General features: G+C 43.0%; 1 protein-coding gene across 1 annotated transcript in view; it reads right to left on the bottom strand.

The window, feature by feature from the left end:
• The window catches only part of SLC2A9 (solute carrier family 2 member 9), a 122,797-nt gene that overhangs the window by 78,446 nt on the left and 25,701 nt on the right, over positions 1-18,650 (bottom strand). Inside the window, exon 4 of the mRNA XM_027104038.1 lies at positions 8,897-9,021. Within this exon, the coding sequence (XP_026959839.1) occupies positions 8,897-9,021 (125 nt within the window). The remainder of the gene's footprint in view (positions 1-8,896; positions 9,022-18,650) is intronic.

The following is an 18,650-nucleotide window of genomic DNA, read 5'->3' as shown; positions in this document are numbered from 1 at the left end:
GAGTGGTGCACACCATTGCTGGGAGCTTGCGGCAGAGGTAGCTGGGTAAGTCCACACATGATATACATGGGCTGACCCCACCAGCCAGGAGGGCCAGTGTTTCTGCCCTATGCCTTTATTTCTCAGTCTCCTATACTGTGGTGGTGTTTAATTAGTAGACGATAGAGATACATGTGGCATGTGAGGTCTGGAAGCCTAAAGAGGACATTCATGGTAGTAGCTCTAAGGGGAGAACGAAAAGGAGCCAGAGCAGATTTTTAGAGCTGGTGGAAACCTCAGCTACCAGAGTTCATTCTCCTTATTTTCTAGATTACATCACTGAGGCCCAGAGAGGGGAACTGATGGCCCCAAGGTCACCTGGCAAGTCAGTGGTAGAGCCAGAACTTGAAGTCAAGTCCTTGACCCTGATCTCATGTCCATGCCATATGATTCTCTAAACGCTGCTGCTTGAACTTGTCCACATTGAGAGAGCACTTAATGCAGCAGATATGAACTTGTCACTGGAGAGTTCTTAATGCAACAGACTTGGGCTTGTCCACTGCAGAGGTGCTAATGCAGGAGATGTGGGCTTGCACCCCTGGGAGTGTGGACAGCTCTGGGAACGCTGTGGCAGGAGCCTGTCCAACACAATCATCCACAAACACAAAACACCTCTGCACTCTTTTACCTTGACTTTACAATCAGCAAGGATTTGCCCTCCAACGCCATGCTTCATCATGTTTGTTTCAATGTAAAAATAGTGTGTTTATTTTTGCTCCAAGCCTTTTAGAAATAGGACACTTCAGTCCAATGTTTTCTGCAATGGTTCCAAATACTCCCCCCGAGAACCTGGTTTGAGCAGCCCAACCACCTGAAAATCCTCCAGGCTTCTCATTTGGTTTTAAATTATTTATTTCAAGAAGGGCAGCAATTCACCTCATAACCAGCAATTTTCTTTCTTTCTGACCAGTTGCCTCAGCTTAAATGCCCTCACATCTGTCTCTCTGCTTTGAGAGGGTTTGGTGAGAATAGATGACACAAAGCTTCCACATCTTGGCTCAACTCCAAGAGGCCACATTCCAGAAATCAGGAGTGCATTTTATCCCCACCTGTTGATTTTACTTCTTTTTTTTTTTTTTTTCATTTTACTTTTTTTTCTGTTTCTTTTTGAAAAGCTCATAGGACAAATGGTCTAAAAGACGTTTGTCTTGAATATGCGGTTTTGTAAAAATGGCATCTCTCTTTGAATCAGCTTATTTTTTTTGACATCTTTATTGAGGTATAATTGCTATACATTGTTATGTTAGTTGCTGCTGTATGACAAAGTGAATCAGCTATACATATACATATATCCCCATATCCCCTCCCTCTTGCGTCTCCCTCCCACCCTCCCTATCCCACCCCTCTATGTGGTCACAAAGCTCCGAGCTGATCTCCCTGTGCTATGCGGCTGCTTCCCACTATCTATTTTACATTTGGTAGTGTATATATGTCAATGCCCCTCTCTCACATCGTCTCAGCCTACCCTTCGCCATCCCCGTGTCCTCAAGTCCATTCTCCATGTCTGCGTCTTTATTCCTGTCCTACCCCTAGGTTCTTCAGAACTCTTTTTTTTTAGATTCCATATATATGTGTTAGCATACGGTATTTGTTTTTCTCTTTCCAACTTACTTCATTCTGTATGACAGTCTCTAGGTCCATCCACCTCACTACAAATAACTCAATTGTTTCTTTTTATGGCTGAGTAATATTCCATTGTATATATGTGCCACATCTTCTTTATCCATTCATCTGTCAATGGACACTTAGGTTGCTTCCATGTCCTGGCTATTGTAAACAGTGCTACAATGAGCATTGTGGTACATGACTCTTTTTGAATTATGGTTTTCCCAGGGTGTATGCCCAGTAGTGGGATTGCTGGGTCATATGGTAATTCTATTTTTAGTTTTTTGAGGAACCTACATACTGTTCTCCATAGTGGCTGTATGAATTTACATTCCCACCAACAGTGCAAGAGGCTTCCTTTTCTCTACACCCTCTCCAGCATTTATTCTTTGTAGATTTTTTGATGATGGCCATTCTGACTGGTGTGAGGTGATATCTCATTGTAGTTTTGATTTGCATTTCTCTAATGATTAGTGATGTTGAGCATCCTTTCATGTGTTTGTTGGCAATCTGTGTATCTTCTTTGGAGAAATGTCTCTTTAGGTCTTCTGCCCATTTTTGGATTGGGTTGTTTGTTTTTTTTGATATTGAGCTGCATGAGCTGCCTGTAAATTTTGGAGATTAATCCTTTGTCAGTTGCTTCCTTTGCAAATATTTTCTCCCATTCTGAGGGTTGTCTTTTTGTCTTGTTTATGGTTTCCTTTACTGTGCAAAAGCTTTTAAGTTTCATTAGGTTCCATTTGTTTATTTTTGTTTTTATTTCCATTTCTCTAGGAAGTGGGTCAAAAAGGATCTTGCTGTGATTTATGTCATAGAGTGTTCTGCCTATGCTTTCCTCTAAGAGTTTTATAGTGTCTGGCCTTACATTTAGGTCTTTAATCCATTTTGAGTTTATTTTTGTGTATGGTGTTAGGGAGTATTCTAATTTCACTCTTTTACATGTAGCTGTCCAGTTTTCACAGCACCACTTTTTGAAGACGCTGTCTTTTCTCCACTGTATACTCTTGCCTCCTTTGTCATAAATTAGATGACCATATGTGCATGAATTTATCTCTGGGCTTTCTGTCCTGTTCCATTGATCTATATTTCTGTTTTTGTGCCAGTACCATATTGTCTTGATTACTGTAGCTTTGTAGTATGGTCTGAATTCAGGGAGCCTGATTCCTCCAGCTCCGTTTTTCTTTCTCAAGATCATTTTGGCTATTGAGGGTCTTTTGTGTTTCCATACAAATTGTGAAATTTTTTGTTCTAGTTCTGTGATAAATACCATTGGTAGTTTGACAGGGATTGCACTGAATCTGTAGATTGCTTTGGGTAGGATAGTCATTTTCACAGTGTTGATTCTTCCAATCCAAGAACATGGTATATTTCTCCATCTGTTTGTATCATGTTTAATTGCTTTCATCAGTGGTTTATAGTTTTCTGCATACACGTCTTTTGTCTCCTTAGGTAGGTTTTTTCCTAGATATTTTATTTTGTTGCAATGGTAAATGGGAGTGTTTCTTTAATTTCTCTTTCAGATTTTTTGTGATTAATGTATAGGAATGCAAGAGATTTCTGTGTATTAAGTTTGTATCCTGCTACTTTACCAAATTCATTGATTAGCTCTAGTAGTTTTCTGGTAGCATCTTTAGGATTCTCTATGTATAGTATCATGTCATCTGAAAACAGTGACAGTTTTATTTCTTCTTTTCCAATTTGGATTCCTTTTATTTCTTTTTCTTCTTTGATTGCTGTGGCTAAAACTTCCCAAACTATGTTAAATAATACTGGTGAGAGTAGGTAACCTTGTCTTGTCCCTGATCTTAGAGAAAATGGTTTCAGTTTTTCACCATTGAGAATGATGTTGGCTCTGGGATTGTCATATATGGCCTTTATTATGTTGAGGTAAGTTTCCTCTATGCCTACTTTCTGGAGAGTTTTTATAATAAATCGGTGTTGAATTTTGTCAAAAGCTTTGTCTGTGTCTATGGAAATGATCATATGGTTTTTCTCCTTCAATTTGTTAATATGGTGTATCATCTTGACTGATTTGCATATTTTAAAGAATCCTTGCATTCCTGGGATAAACCCCACTTGATCATGGTGTATGATCCTTTTAATGTGCTGCTGGCCTCTGTTTGCTAGTATTTTGTTGAGGATTTTTACATCTATGTTCATCAGTGATATTGGCCTGTAATTTTCTTTTTTTTGACATCTTTTTCTGGTTTTGGTATCAAGGTGATGGTGGCCTCATAGAATGAGTTTGGGAGTGTTCCTCCCTCTGCTATATTTTGGAAGAGTTTGAGAAGGATGGGTTTTAGCTGTTCTCTAAATGTTTGATAGAATTCACCTGTGAAGCCATCTGCTCCTGCGTTTTTGTTTGTTGGAAGATTTTTACTCACAGTTTCAGTTTCAGTGCTTGTGATTCGTCTGTTTATATTTTCTATTTTTTCCTGGTTCAGTCTCAGAACGTTTTGCTTTTCTCAGAATTTGTCCATTTCTTCAAGGTTTTCTATTTTATTGGCATATAGTTGCTTGTAGTAATCTCCCATGATCCTTTGTATTTCTGCATTGTTAGTTGTTACTTCTCCTTTTTCATTTCTAATTCTGTTGATTTGAGTCTTCTTCCTTTTTTTCTTGATGAGTCTGGCTAATGGTTTAACAATTTTGTTTATCTTCTCAAAGAACCAGCTTTTAGTTTTACTGATCTTTGCTATCATTTCCTTCATTTCTTTTTCATTTATTTCTGATCTGATCTTTATGATTTCTTTCCTTCTGCTAACTTTGGGGGTTTTTTGTTCTTCTTTCTCTAATTGCTTTAGGTGTAAGGTTAGGTTGTTCATCTGAGATTTTTCTTGTTTCTTGAGGTAGAATTGTGTTGCTGTAAACCTCCCTCTTGGAACTGCTTTTGCTGCATCCCATAGGTTTTGGGCCATGGTGTTTTCATTGTCATTTGTTTCTAGGTATATTTTGATTTCCTCTTTGATTTCTGCAGTGATCTCTTGGTTATTTAGTAGCATATTGTTTAGCCTCCATGTGTTTGTATTTTTTACAGTTTTTTTCCTGTAACTGATATCTAGTCTCATAGCATTGTGGTTGGAAAAGATACTCAGCTTATTTTTAATTAAGGAAATTCAGAGAGCAACCAGTTATGTGTAACTAGTAAGTGTCACCTCCCCCAGAATAGCTAGACAAGCAAAGCAGCAGGAAAGAGGCTAAATGGGTAAAATACAAAGCTGCCAGAAAGAGAGACTTCAGTGGCCTCCATTAGAAAAGGAATTTTAGATGCTCCCATCTCACCACCCTTTCTCCTGAGCAGGCAGGGTCTTTGAAACCCGACCATCGGTCCAAATCCTGGATCTGCATCGTATTAACTAAGAATAAAAATGATAACAACAACAATAATGGCAACGATATCATTATTGGTGTTGGGGGAAGGTAATGGGGGCTGGAACGTACTTGTTTTGCACACACAGCATACCATTAAGTTTTACATTCCCTAACAAGGGAAGCTTAGGAGTATTCCCCTTCCCCAGATGAGAGAAAGGGGCTGAGACAGGGAGGCAGACTGCTGCTGTGTGGTCTCCACTTTGTCCATGCTCCCTGAGTCCACATCCTTGGGTGGTTAGATGCCTCAGACCCTGACTCTGCATCCGGTCATGGGACTCACCTTGGCCAGTGGGACTCTGGCAGATGTGTCCAAGCAGACTTGATAAGCACTTGCACACTGGGACTTGTTCCTCTTGCTGCTCATTGGAACCCTGAAAACCCCATGGAAGAAGCTGGGTCACCCCATCTGGGGGTGAGAGACCATGTGGAACAGAGATGAGCCAGCCCTCGGGATCCCAAGACCAGCCCACCTGCTGGCAACCAAACATGAGCCTGAGAACATCCAAGGTCATTCAGCCGCTGACTGGCCCGCAGCCAACCTCAGCCATAGGAGAGAGAGCCCAGCAGAGCCCAGCAGGGCTGGCCCTGGTTAGAACTGCCCCACCAACCCTCAGAACTGTAAGCTCAGCAAAAGGATTATTGCCTTAAGCCATTATGTTTTTGTTTTGTTTTTTAATGCAGCAAAACCTAACTGATGAAGTTGACCTTGGTAAGTGTCAGAACCCAGGCCGGCTTAATCCATAGCCCTCACCCTTAACCACTTTACTGTCTCGTGTTTCTGAGCCTCAGGGCCCTCATATGTAAAATGACAACAAAACAGCGTTTCACTGAAGTACAGGTGGCGTATAATATTATATTAGCTTCAGGTGTACAATGTAGTGATTCAGTATTTTTATACATGACAAAATGATCACCACTAAGTCTATTTATGATCTGTCGTTATACAAAGTTATTGCAATAGCACTGACTATACCCTCTATGCTTTACATTCCATCCCATGATTTATTTATTTTATAACTGGAAGTTTGTACCTCTTAATCTCTGTCATCTATTTTGCCCAATGCCCCACCCCCTTCCCCTTTGACAGCCACCCATTTTTCTCTATATCTATGAGTCTATTTCTGTTTTGCTATGTTTGTTCATTTGCTTGTTTTTTGCTAGATTCCATGTATAAGTGAAAAAATACAGTATCTGTCTTTCTCTGTCTGACTTAATTCACTTAGCATGCAACCCTCTGGCTCACAGGCCATAAAAAAACTGTCTACAGGCCAAATTTGTCCCAAGGGACGTAGTTTACCAAATCCTGTTCTTTTCTAATATAAGCATGAAAATTCATAGCTTTTCCTCTAACTGCATCCAACAAATTTTGATATGCTGTATTTTCATTATCATTCTGTTAAAATATATTTTTTAATTTTTAATTTATTTTTATTTTTGGCTGCGTTGGGTCCTCGCCGCTACACGTGGGCTCTCTCTAGCTGGGGCGAGCGGGGGCCACTCCCTGTTGCAGCGCACGGGCTTCTCACTGCGGTGGCCTCTCTCGTTGCAGAGCATGGGCTCTAGGTGCTCGGGCTTCAATAGTTGCAGCACGCGGGCTCAGTAGCTGTAGCTCCCGGGCTCTAGAGCGTAAAATATTTGTAATTTCCCTTGTAACTTCCTCTTTGACTCATGTAATACTTAGAGGTGTGTTTTTATTATTTTCCAAATTTAGGGGGGGTTCTTAGATATTGTTTGTGATTTCTAATTCAATTATACTGTGGTCAGAGAATATATTTATATGATTTCAATAAAAGATTTCAATCTTTTCAAACTTATCGAGGCTTGTTCTACGCCCAGCTTTTGATCCGTCGTGGTGAATAAACCATGGCCGTTGAAAAAAATATATATAACAGCCTTTCAGCGTTAGTGGGAGATCAAAGGTAATGAAGTTCATGAACATGATTGGTCAATTAGAAAATTCTACATGAACACCAGCCAGTATTCTTTCCAGTTAATGTTCTTTCTACAGGCTTCTCCCTTCTACTTGAATAGTGAGAGTTTGAGGTATTACAAAATCCTGAATTATTTCCTGCCAGCAAAGCAATGAAAATAAATGAAGTCTCTTCCTCCCTGACCTCCTATACGGCCTCTTACTCTCATGCTCTCCCTTGTCATTCCCATCACTCACAACGCCTGGTGCCCTCAGCTTATAAAAGATGGAGAAGGAAGGGAACTAGCCCTTAACGACTTCATACAGGGTTCCAGCAGCATTAGGCAGTGTATGTACACACACACACACACACACACACACACACACACACACACACACACACACACACGTCTTCATGTCAGCCTTTTAACAGCCCTCCAAGGTAGCTATTGTTATCTCTATTTTACAGATGAGGAAACTGAGGCTCAGAACCATTCAGTGACTTATCAAAAGTCAGTAATTGGCAAATAGCAGAGGTGGGATCCAGTCCCAGGGGTTTCTAATCCTAAAGCTTGTGATCTTTCCACAAAGGGCTGAAAGTAACATTCTACAGATTTGTGTATTTAGAAAGAAAGCAGGGTTGGCTTGTTGGTTTTGACAATATATTTTGAGTCTCCTACTCTCACAGGCCATGGCCAGAATCAGGTCATGTCTCACCACTTCCACCGCCGCCATCCTGTCCTACTCATGGCTATCATCCCTGGGTAGATGGCCTTCCCACCCCACTCCTGCCCTCCCCCTACCTTCTCTCTACACAGAAGTGGGAGGAATCCTATTGAATCATAAACCAACTCTTGTCACATTTCTCTCAACCCTACCCCGGCTCCCCATCACACTCAGCACAAATCCGCAGTCCTCACTGTGACCTACAAGGTCCTGTGGGATCTGACTGGCCCCTCTTCAACTCATCTGCATCCACTCTCCCCCTGGCTCACCAGGCTCCACCACACTGGCCTCCTGACTCTTCTTTGAACTTGCCAAGCATGCTTCCACTTCAGGGACACTGTCCTCCTCTCTCCGCCAGGTACACAATTCCCACAATATTCATTTGTTTCTTGCCCTTGGTTCATTCCCGTCTCTGCTCCTTTGTTTCCTCCTCCGAGCAGCCTTCCCTGAGTCCTATTTAAAATAGCCCTTACTATCTTCTTGTGCTGCTTCTTTTCCTCCTAGTGCTTACCATTATCTACCTCATATATCTAATTACATATCTGTCCACCCACTAGAACGTAAGCTCCAGGTGTAGGGACTGGGGGGTCCTGTTCACCACTGTGTCCCCAGTGTGGACCACAAGGCACAGCATGTACTCTGTAAATGCTGCTTGGTGAATAAATGAAAGGATGAATGAGGGACTTCCCTGGCGGTCCAGTGGTTAAGACTGCATCTTTCAATGCAGGGGTGTGTGTTCGATCCCTGGTAGGGTAGCTAAAAGCCCACATGCCTCAAGGCCGAAAAACCAAAACATAAAACAGAAGCAATATTGTAACAAATTCAATAAAGACTTTAAAAATGGTACAAATCAAAAAAACATCATTAAAAAAAAAAGAATGAATGAGTCAGAGGCCCAGACAGGAAACATAATCCTCATAAAAACTCCCTGGAAACCACAGACAACTTGGAATATGAATTTTATGGTGAAGATGATAAATAGAATGCGTGATGTGCCGAAGACCGTCCAGGTCTTTGGAGTTGGTTTGGGTCCGTCCCAGTCAGTGCTTCTCCATTAGAGGAGCATCGTGGGTGGGTGGTCCATCCCATGGGACTGCCCCACTTTATGCAGGGTTCTTGTGTTCTCGGTCTCTGCCAATTCAATATCAGTAGGGATGCATGTGACAGCCACAAGTACCCCTCACATTTTGAAACACGCCCCAGGAATGTGTTACTGCCCCCTCTCCTGCCACGGTGAAGGCTCACCTCCATCCACGCCCATGATGAAGCGTCCCAGGATGAGCATTTCAAAGGCTCCTGCTTGGAGAGAACAAGCCATCAGCAACAGGGCGGAAATTGCAAACCCATTGTTGACCAGCAAAGTGAATTTCCTGGAAGAAAAGGAGGGGTTTGATGAGGCTGCCACTGGCCTGTGTATCCCCAGAACAGGATCCAGACCCCCCCCCACCCCCATTGCCACCTTTGGCCATATGACCCTGAACAAGGAACTTCCTTCCTCTGGGTTCATTACCACGGTTGATTAGGTCACCTCCAAAGGCACTGAGAGCCCTGATATTCTATGAGTCTCCCTGTTGCAATATTTTATCTCATCGGTTCTAAGACCTTCATTTAACACTACAAAGTCAAAATGCGTCTTACAATCCATGAGTCAGATGTCAGGCAGGGAAATGAAAACTACTCTAGTTAGTTTCACAGAGAGAATTAACACAGGGAACTGGTTAAGGTCACTGCTGGGGCTGGCAGGAAATTCAGGCAAACTAAAGGGAGCAAGTCCCCCCTCTTTTAGTGCCCCTGTGGCAAAGGGCAGGTGAGGCTTGCAGGTCTCAGCCCCTGCATCACAGAGCAGAGCACAGAAGGGTACTTCGGGAGCTGGGAGCAATAGCTTGTTAATTAGCACACCTACAGCATCCTATGACTTCAGCTGGCATAGTTTTTCTCCCTCCCTCCCTCCCTTCTTCCTTCCTTCCTTCCTTCCCTCCCTCCCTCTCTCCCTCCCTCCCTTCCTTCCTTCCCTCCCTTCTTCCTTCCTTCTTTCCTTCCTTCCTTCCTTCTTCCTTCCTTCCTTCCTTCCTCCCTCCCTCTCTCCCTCCCTCCCTTCTTCCTTCCTTCCTTCCTTCCCTCCCTCCCTTCTTCCTTCCTTCCTCCCTCCCTCCCTCTCTCTCTCTGTTTCTCTCTCTCTCTCTCTCTCTCTGCAGTTCATGTAACAATGCTTCTTATACCTAACTATACCTAACTATAGCATGAAGCATGAGGCTGAGCTAATCCCCTCAAACGAGGTCAGCCAAATTCCTTTGGCAAGTCTTACTATTCGTTGCTCCTTGTTAGGACCACTGCCACTGTATTATATGAATATATAACATATTCCTAAGACCTCACAGTTGAGAAGCATAACTTATTTGGAGGCCTGGGGACCTGGGTTCCTGCACCAGCTGTCTCTTTTGTGACCTAGGGGACTTCGTACTTCATTGCTCTGTGCTTTCCTTGCCTCGTCTGCAAAATGATCTTAATAGCTCACACTGACTGAACTTTTGCTATATGACAGACCCCATTCTAAGCGTTTTACATGAGTAGCTCATTTACTGCTCAAAAGGACCCTATGAAGTAGGTACTATTCTTATCTCTGCTCTATAGATAAGTTAACTAGGACACATAAATTAGTCACTTGTTTTAGGTCATACAACTAATGAATCAAGTAGCTGGGGAAACAGCCTCTCACAGGATACTTTTTCCCTAAAGACTCAATGATTTAACAGTATTAAACTGTTTCAGAAATTGTAAGAAGCTAGGGCTTGAAAGGGAACTTCGTTATTACTTGTAGGAGTTAGCTCTCTTTACTTCCGGGCCAAAGTTCCTTCTACTATTTTTGGTTTATCTCAAGCTGTTCATTAAATTTTTTTCCCTTTCCTACAACTTCTTGGAGAACCCCAAACTTAGTGAATTTTGCAGCTCAATTCGGATGGTATAAAACCTGCTCATTGCAACATCTTCTATAACAGCAAATGATTGAAAGAACCCAAATGTCCATTAATAAGGGGCTATTTAAATAAATTATGATACATATATAATGTGGTATATTATGCAGACATTAAAATAGAGGTAGCATTCTATATTCTGATATGGAAAAATCTCAAAGATATATTGTTAAGTGCAAAGAATAAGATACAGAACTTTATGTAGAATATGCAACAACTTACGTGATAAAATGTGTGTTTGTGTGTGTGTGTAGAGATAGGCACAAATCTTGGAAAAGATACACAAAAAGCTGGTAACACTGACTGTCTCCAAGGAGGAGACAGAAGACAGAAACAAAAACGAAACTTTCGACTTTAATTGGTCCTTTTGAAAGTTAAGTCACATGAATGTATTAATTATTAAAAAATAAATATGATTTCAAATTAGTCTTTCAAAAGATTAATTTAACTGGACCTTATCATGGTGAAAAAATGTGATTTAGCAGAGACTTAAAACAAAAATTCCAATCTAGAGTAACCTCCCTTATTCTGATGCCGAAGGTCACAGCCTCAGGATTCAATAAAGATAAGTCTGAAGGCACTAATTTCTGTTATTGGTGAAAGCTCAAAGCAGGATGCGAATACCCTGCACCCCACGGCACTGCTCCATGTTCAGGGCCCTTCCCCTCAGTCCTCTGAGGAACTACTGTGTCAGCCCTGCGAGGAAAGCGGCACAATGGTTGGAGGGAGTGGCAGGAAGACCTGGACCCTCCTCACAGAAGCTTTCACTTGGGTTCCACTCATCATGTATTTAGTGAGTGCTAGACACTGGGTCTACCCCAGGAATATGGGAGTCATCTCCGTCCTCCCCATCATGGGCTTTAGAGCCTAGTGAGGAACACAGACAGCAAATAAATCACACAAGTCAATTAGTGACCATCTGTGACTTCTATAAGTAAAGATATAGAAAATATGAGATTGTATAACTCAGAACTGTGCCCACCATTTGCCTGTTTGTGCTCAGCTCCCTTCTTTCTCTGCCTGACTCTGTTTCAGGGGGAACTACCTTTCCCAGGCTCCCTTGCTTCTGGCTTCCTGGGAGGATTGGCCAATGAGAGGCCAGATGTCCATCTAGAGGGCGGGGAAGGGGAGAAGCAGGGTATTTCCCCCTCTCTGTGATCGATTCCAGCAGCTCTGTGTCTTCTCCTCTGCCCTAGCCATCTCTCTGTAGTCCCAGCAACCTGCTCACTAAAGTGTGGCCCTGGCTTTTAAACCCAGGAATGCTGCTTCTCCCTTTTGGACCTTCCATCTCATGGGTGGTAGCAGCTTGTCTGTAAAAAAAAAAAAGATTTCTACAACATGCCCAAATATTCTCCGTGTAGCTCCACCTCTGGGTCTCAGTTCCCGCCTTGAGGCCACATAGGATAAACCCCTGTTGCTGCAGAGGCTAGTGTAAGGTAAGTTTGTGAAGAGATTGTTGAGGGAGGAGAGGCAGGAGGGGGTTGCTGTGGCCAGATTTGGAGGGTTCTTGGATGTTGGACAAAACAATACATTCTATAATCTGTAGACAATGAGAAATAAAGGGCTTGATTAGGAATCAATACCTCAATTCCTATCCCCAGACAATTTGTCCACTGCCCTACTTCAGTTAAACTGGACATTTGATACTAGGATGATATTAATGATATCCATAAAAATAATGCTAGCATTATTTAGTGGTTCTCCAGTCTGGTTGCACATCAGATTTCCCAATAGCACATACAAATATGAGATCCTTGGGTCCACCTCTAGAGAATTTTCATCCTTGGGGGAGACTCAGTGTGATGCCTTTAGTATAGTACTAAGAAAGAGCATGGCTCTTCTGTAAATGATTTCATCTCATTTCGTCTTTAACACTTGTAGTTATCAGTGTTAACGAAATCATCAGTTCACAGAGGAGGAGGTAAGGATTACTTCATCCCCCACCACCAAATTCACCCACCTACCTGCATTGGATGAAACTGCCCCAGTGATGTAAGGTCTATCAGTGTCATTGTGCATCCCTACCCCAGTGAAGGATTTGTTCCCTCTCTACTCAATCATTCCCATATAAACACATCTAAATATTGTCTCTCTTGGTCCTCATCCCTCTGCTCCTCATGTTGGCTCCCTTTTAGAGTGAAACTCCTTCATGAATGTTGTCTGCTCATCTTCTAGTCTTTCCTCACCCACACTCTGATTAGATCATTTCTACCACTCCATGGAGATTGCCTTTGTGAAGGTCATCAACAACCTCTACCTTGACAGACAACTGCCAATTCTCTGCCTTCCCCTGGTACAACATCTCAGCAGCATTTGATGTGGTTGACCACACCCTCTTTCTTGAAACACAATCTTCTCTGCGTATCTGGGATTGCACCCTCTCCCATTTTTCTCCCCGCCAGCCTCACCTTCTCAGTCTCTAGGCTGGTTTATCCTCACCTCCCTGAGCCTTGAAAGTTGGGGTGCCCAGAGCTCCGGCTCATCTCTCTCCTAGTCTCACCTCTCTCTACACTCCCTCCCTGGGTGATCCCATCCAGTTCATCCCTCTAACCGATGACAATTCCCAACTATATCTCTGGATGCAGACTCTCCTCTCAACTCTAGACTTACATATCCAACTGCCTCCTGGACACTTCCACTAGCATATTTAGTAGGTATCTCAAACCAAGCATATTTAAAATAGAATTCTTGAATTCCCACTACTAAATCCCTCCCTGCTCCAAAATGCATGTCAAATCCCTCTTCCCATAGACTTTTTCATAAAAAAAGCCACTACCTTCCTAGTGGCTTAGGCAAATATCTGGGAATACTACTTACATCTTTTATTTTCTTCACGACCCATATACAATCCATCACTGAGTCCTATCTATACTACTTCCAAGATATATCCCAAATCAAACCACGTCTCCCATTTACAGCCCCACAATATGGCAGTGGTCCAGGCCACCATCATCCTACACTCATAAAAGTGCAATAGGCTCACACACACTCTTGCCCTGCTGTAGTTCAGGGTCCACAGAGTAGCCAAAGTTATCCTCTCATAGCACACACGGACGTACTTTTTCTTTCTTAAAACCTGCTAGTGGCTTCCCACTGCACTTAGAATAAACTCTTCACCAGGGCCCATAAAGCCCTGCATGAGATGGCTTTTGCCACAGCATCTCATACTCTCACCTTCACGCTCATGAGCCTTCCCACGGTCCCTCAGGTGTGCCAGGCTCCTTCCTAACTCATGGCCCTCATTCTTGGTGCCCCTCTATTCATTGCATGAGTCTTATCTCACTGAAGTGTCAACTCAAATGCAACCTCCTGACACTCTTTGACATGGCTGCTTCCCCCAAATGCAGAGCTCATTCCCCTCCATCCTCTCACCCTGTTCTATTTTCTTCACAGTCCCAACACTGTAGAAAATTATCCTCTGTATTTATTTGCTTTATGCTAGTTGTCTGTCTTCCCCTACTAGAATGTAAGTGCTATGGGGTCAGCGACTTTGTCTTGCCACTGTAGCCCCAGCAGCTACACCAGATCCCGGCATATGCAAGTGTCCCAGATGTATTTGCTGCATAAATGAAGGGAATGAATCTAGGAGCCAAGTCATGTGGACCCCAACTACTCCACGTGGCCCAGCTCTGATCTGCCCTGAATCTCACTTTAGCTTCTACGTCTATGGGCTGGAGAGCTGCTGTTCACCCGAATCCATGTCCAATAATGTTCCTGCTTGGACAGCGCAGCCACATACTAATTGAACAACTCTGGGCAGGTTTCTTACTGTCTCTCGGCCTTGATTTACCCCCCTGTAAAATGGGTATAAGAATGTCTATCCTGTAAGGCTTCTATGAGAATGATTTATGTAAAGTGCTTAGGATGGCACCTGGAACATATTTAGAGCTTCAATTAATTTAAAAAGAAATAAAATAAACCCATGGTGATAGCTAACATTCACGGAGTTCTTATGAGGTGCCAGGCACTGTTTTAAGTGTTTTATACTCACTGAAGACCCTAGAAGTCAAGTAATCTCGTTACCCTATTTCTCACATAAAGAAACAGATCTAGAAGTTAAGTACTTGGCCAAGGTCACGTGCTATTAAATGGGAGATCTGGCATTCCAGGAACCAGGATACTAAGGCCGCTCACAATGGTGGCTGCCACATTTATTCACAGTCATTCGTCTTTCAACAATCATTTATTCATTCAACTGGCATTCATTCACTCGACACATGTTTGAGGGTACACTGGGTGCTGAGTATCATTCTAGGTTCTGGCACATAGCCATGAACACGGCCAAGTCCCTGCTTTTACGCTCTTCTTGATAAACAAGTAAAAATACAACATATGTAGCATATCAGATGGTGATAAATGCGGTACAGAAGACGAAAGCAGGGAAGGGAGTGTACTTTTACACAGAGTGGCCAGGGAGGGCTTCCCCAAGAAGGTAACACCTGACCACAGACTTAAAGACAGTGCAGTGCGTGATTTGAAGAAAGAGCAGACGTGAGTCATATGGACACTGGGGTACAGCAATCCTGGCAGAGAAGAGCCAGACATGGGCTATTTCAGGAACATCAGTGAGGCCAGCATGGCTAGAAGCATCGAAGAACCAGAGAGCAAGCAGTAGAAGGTGAAGGTGGAGGGGAGTGGCAGAGAGCTCATAAGGGGTTTGTATGCCACCAAGAGAGCTTGGGTTTCTACCCTGAGTGAGACAGGCAACCACTAGAAGATTCTAAGGAGAGAAGTGTCATGGCCTGACCACTTAGCCTTCTGTGTCAACCCTGGGCTGTAGGGATAAGTGTGGGAGCAGGGAGACCAACTGGGAATACTGCAATAGATCAGGCAAGTGCTAATAGGAATTTGCACCTGGATGGTAGCAGTGGAGGGAGTGAGCCAGTAGCGGTGGAGGGAGTGCCAGATCTTGGCATGTTTTGAAGACTGAGCTGGTGGAACTTGTTGACTGTGATATATAATAACAAAAATATACACAATCTTTGTCCCTGGTTTCCAGCTCACAGTTCCTAAAACCCGTGGAAACTCCCAAGTGATAAGAGCAATGAGGGCATCTTTTGTTATAATATTTAGTCTCTTGTACTCAGTTCCTGAAATTGCTTCAGAGCCATAAAGATGAAATAGATATCCTGTTATTCATAACAAGCCCCTTTTCACCACAACTGGGTTTATGTCAATGAGGTGACTTTTGGAAAGGAGCTAAGGGTGGGGGATTGTTGCCAGTGGAGCCAACCTTGTGATCAGAAGGTTGAGACTTTCAATGCCATCCCCAACCTCCAGAGGCAGGAGAGGGGCTGGAGACTGTCAATCACCAATAGCCAATGACCTGAGCAACTGTGCCTATGTAATAAAGCTTCCATAAAAACACAAAAGGACAGAGTTTGAAGAGCTTCCAGGTTGATGAACATGTACAGATTTGGAGAGAGTGGTGCACTCAGAGAGAGCATGGAAGCTCCGAGCCCTTTAGCAAATTAATCAAACTGGAAGAGGGGGGTCATTGGAACCTCTGACTTACAGCCATTGGGTCAGAAGCACAGCGGACAACCTGGACTTGCAATTAGCATCTGAAGTTGGGGCGGGGGCAGTCTTGTGAGACTGAACCCTTAACCTGAAACCCGAGGCAGAGGGTCATTGGAACATCTAACCTATAGCCAGTTGGTCAGAAACACAGGTGACAACCAGGGCTTGTGACTGGCGGATGAACTGGTGGAGGCGGCAGTCTTGTAGGACTGAGCTCTCAGTCTTGTAATCTGATGCCATCTCTAGGTAGATGGTGTCAGAATGGAGGTGAATTATAGGACACCCAGCTGGTGTCCGGAGAATTGCTTGATGGTGTGTGGGAACTCCCTCCCCGCCACACATGTTGGAAATTGGGGTTCAGAACCCAAAATACTGATGAATTGGATAGAGGTGGAGAGAAAGAGAGGAGCCAATGATGACTCCCAGGGCTTTGGTCTGAGCTCCTGCACTAGATGTGATGACGTATGTTGTGCTATGCAGGGGATGTTAAAATCACATTCGAGTCTGATCTGAAACATTTGCAGATTGGGCTGTACACCCTCTAAGCAAGTTCATCACATTAATATATTCCTTCCCAAAATAACCCCCAGCATGACAGTGTCCCAGTGAGGATAGAAACCTTATTTGCAGATAATTAACAAAGCTGACTCACTCAGGTTCAGAGAAGGGGATTTTAATCAATTGTGTTTCCATATTTTTCCCAGGCAGGACATGCAGCAGAACAAGGGGGGCCAGCACCATGCCGTTTCTGAGAGCAGAACTCCAGCGCCCCCTGGGAACCCCACTGCGGACACCGGCTTCACTGTTTTGAGCTTCTCCAGTGGTGAAGAATCTCCCCAGTGCAGCCCAGATCATCAGCTCTTGGCAGAAGAGGTCAAATTCAAGGAAGAGCAATAGGATAATGAGGAGATTGAAGCCCATATCCTTGAGAAATGGCCAAAGGGACTGGGGACATTTAGCGTAGACAAGAGAAAGCTCAGGGAAAGTGTGAGAGCTGCCTTCCACTATGTTATGCTTTAACAGGATAGAAAGCCCAGAGATAAACCCACGCACATATGGTCACCTTCTCGTTGACAAAGGAGACAAGAATATACATTGGAGAAAAGACAGCCTCTTCAATAAGTGGTGCTGGGAAAACTGGACAGCTACATGTAGAAGAATGAAATTAGACCACTGCCTAACACCATACACAAAAATAAACTGAAAATGGATTAAAGACATAAATGTAAGGCCAGACACTATAAAACTCTTAGAGGAAAACATAGGCAGAACACTCCATGACATAAATCACAGCAAGATCCTTTTTGACCCACTTCCTAGAGAAATGGAAATAAAAACAAAAATAAACAAATGGGACCTAAGGAAACTTAAAAGCTTTTGCACAGCAAAGAAAACCATACACAAGACAAAAAGACAACCCTCAGAATGGGAAAAAATATTTGCAAATGAAGCAATTGACAAAGGATTAATCTCCAAAATTTACAAGCAGCTCGTGCAGCTCAATATCAAAACAACAAACAACCCAATCCAAAAATGGGCAGAAGACCTAAACAGACATTTCTCCAAAGAAGATACACAGATGGCCAGCAAACACATGAAAGGATGCTCAACATCACTAATCATTAGAGAAATGCAAATCAAAACTACAATGAGGTATCATCTCACACCGGTCAGAATGGCCATCATCAAAAAATCTACAAACAATAAATGCTGGAGAGGGTGTGGAGAAAACAGAACCCTCTTGCACTGTTGGTGGGAATGTAAATTCATACAGCCACTATGGAGAACAGTATGGACGTTCCTTAAAAAACTAAAACTAGAACTACCATACGACCCAGCAATCTCACTACTGGGCATATACCTTGAGAAAACCATAATTCAAAAAGAGTCATGTATCAAAATGATCATTGCAGCTCTATTTACAATAGCCAGGACATGGAAGCAACCTAAGTGTCCATCAACAGATGAATGGATAAAGAAGATGTGGCACATATATACAATGGAATATTACTCAGCCATAAAAAGAAACGAAATTGAGTTATTTGTAGTGAGGTGGATGGACCTAGAATCTGTCATACAAAGTGAAGTAAGTCAGAAAGAGAAAAACAAATTCTGTATGCTAACACATATATATATGGAATCTAAAAGAAAAGAAAACTGGTCGTGAAAAACCTAGGGCAAGATGGGAATAAAGACACAGACCTACTAGAGAATGGACTTGAGGATATGGGGAGGGGGAAGGGTAAGCTGGGATAAAGTGAGAGAGTGGCATGGACATATATACACTACCAAACGTAAAATAGATAGCTAGTGGGAAGCAGCCGCATAGCACAGGGAGATAAGCTCGGTGCTTTGTGACCATCTAGAGGGGTGGGATAGGGAGGGTGGGAGGGAGGGAGACACAAGAGGGAGGCGATATGGGGACATATGTATATGTATAACTGATTCACTTTGTTATAGAGCAGAAACTAACACACCATTGTAAAGCAATTATACTCCAATAAAGA

This window comes from Aethalodelphis obliquidens, unplaced genomic scaffold, assembly GCF_003676395.1.
Source record: "Aethalodelphis obliquidens isolate GAN/ISIS:26980383/991018 unplaced genomic scaffold, ASM367639v1 scaffold6, whole genome shotgun sequence".
In the NCBI taxonomy this organism is placed as follows: domain Eukaryota; kingdom Metazoa; phylum Chordata; class Mammalia; order Artiodactyla; family Delphinidae; genus Aethalodelphis; species Aethalodelphis obliquidens.
This window is presented reverse-complemented; position numbering and strand designations above follow the sequence as displayed.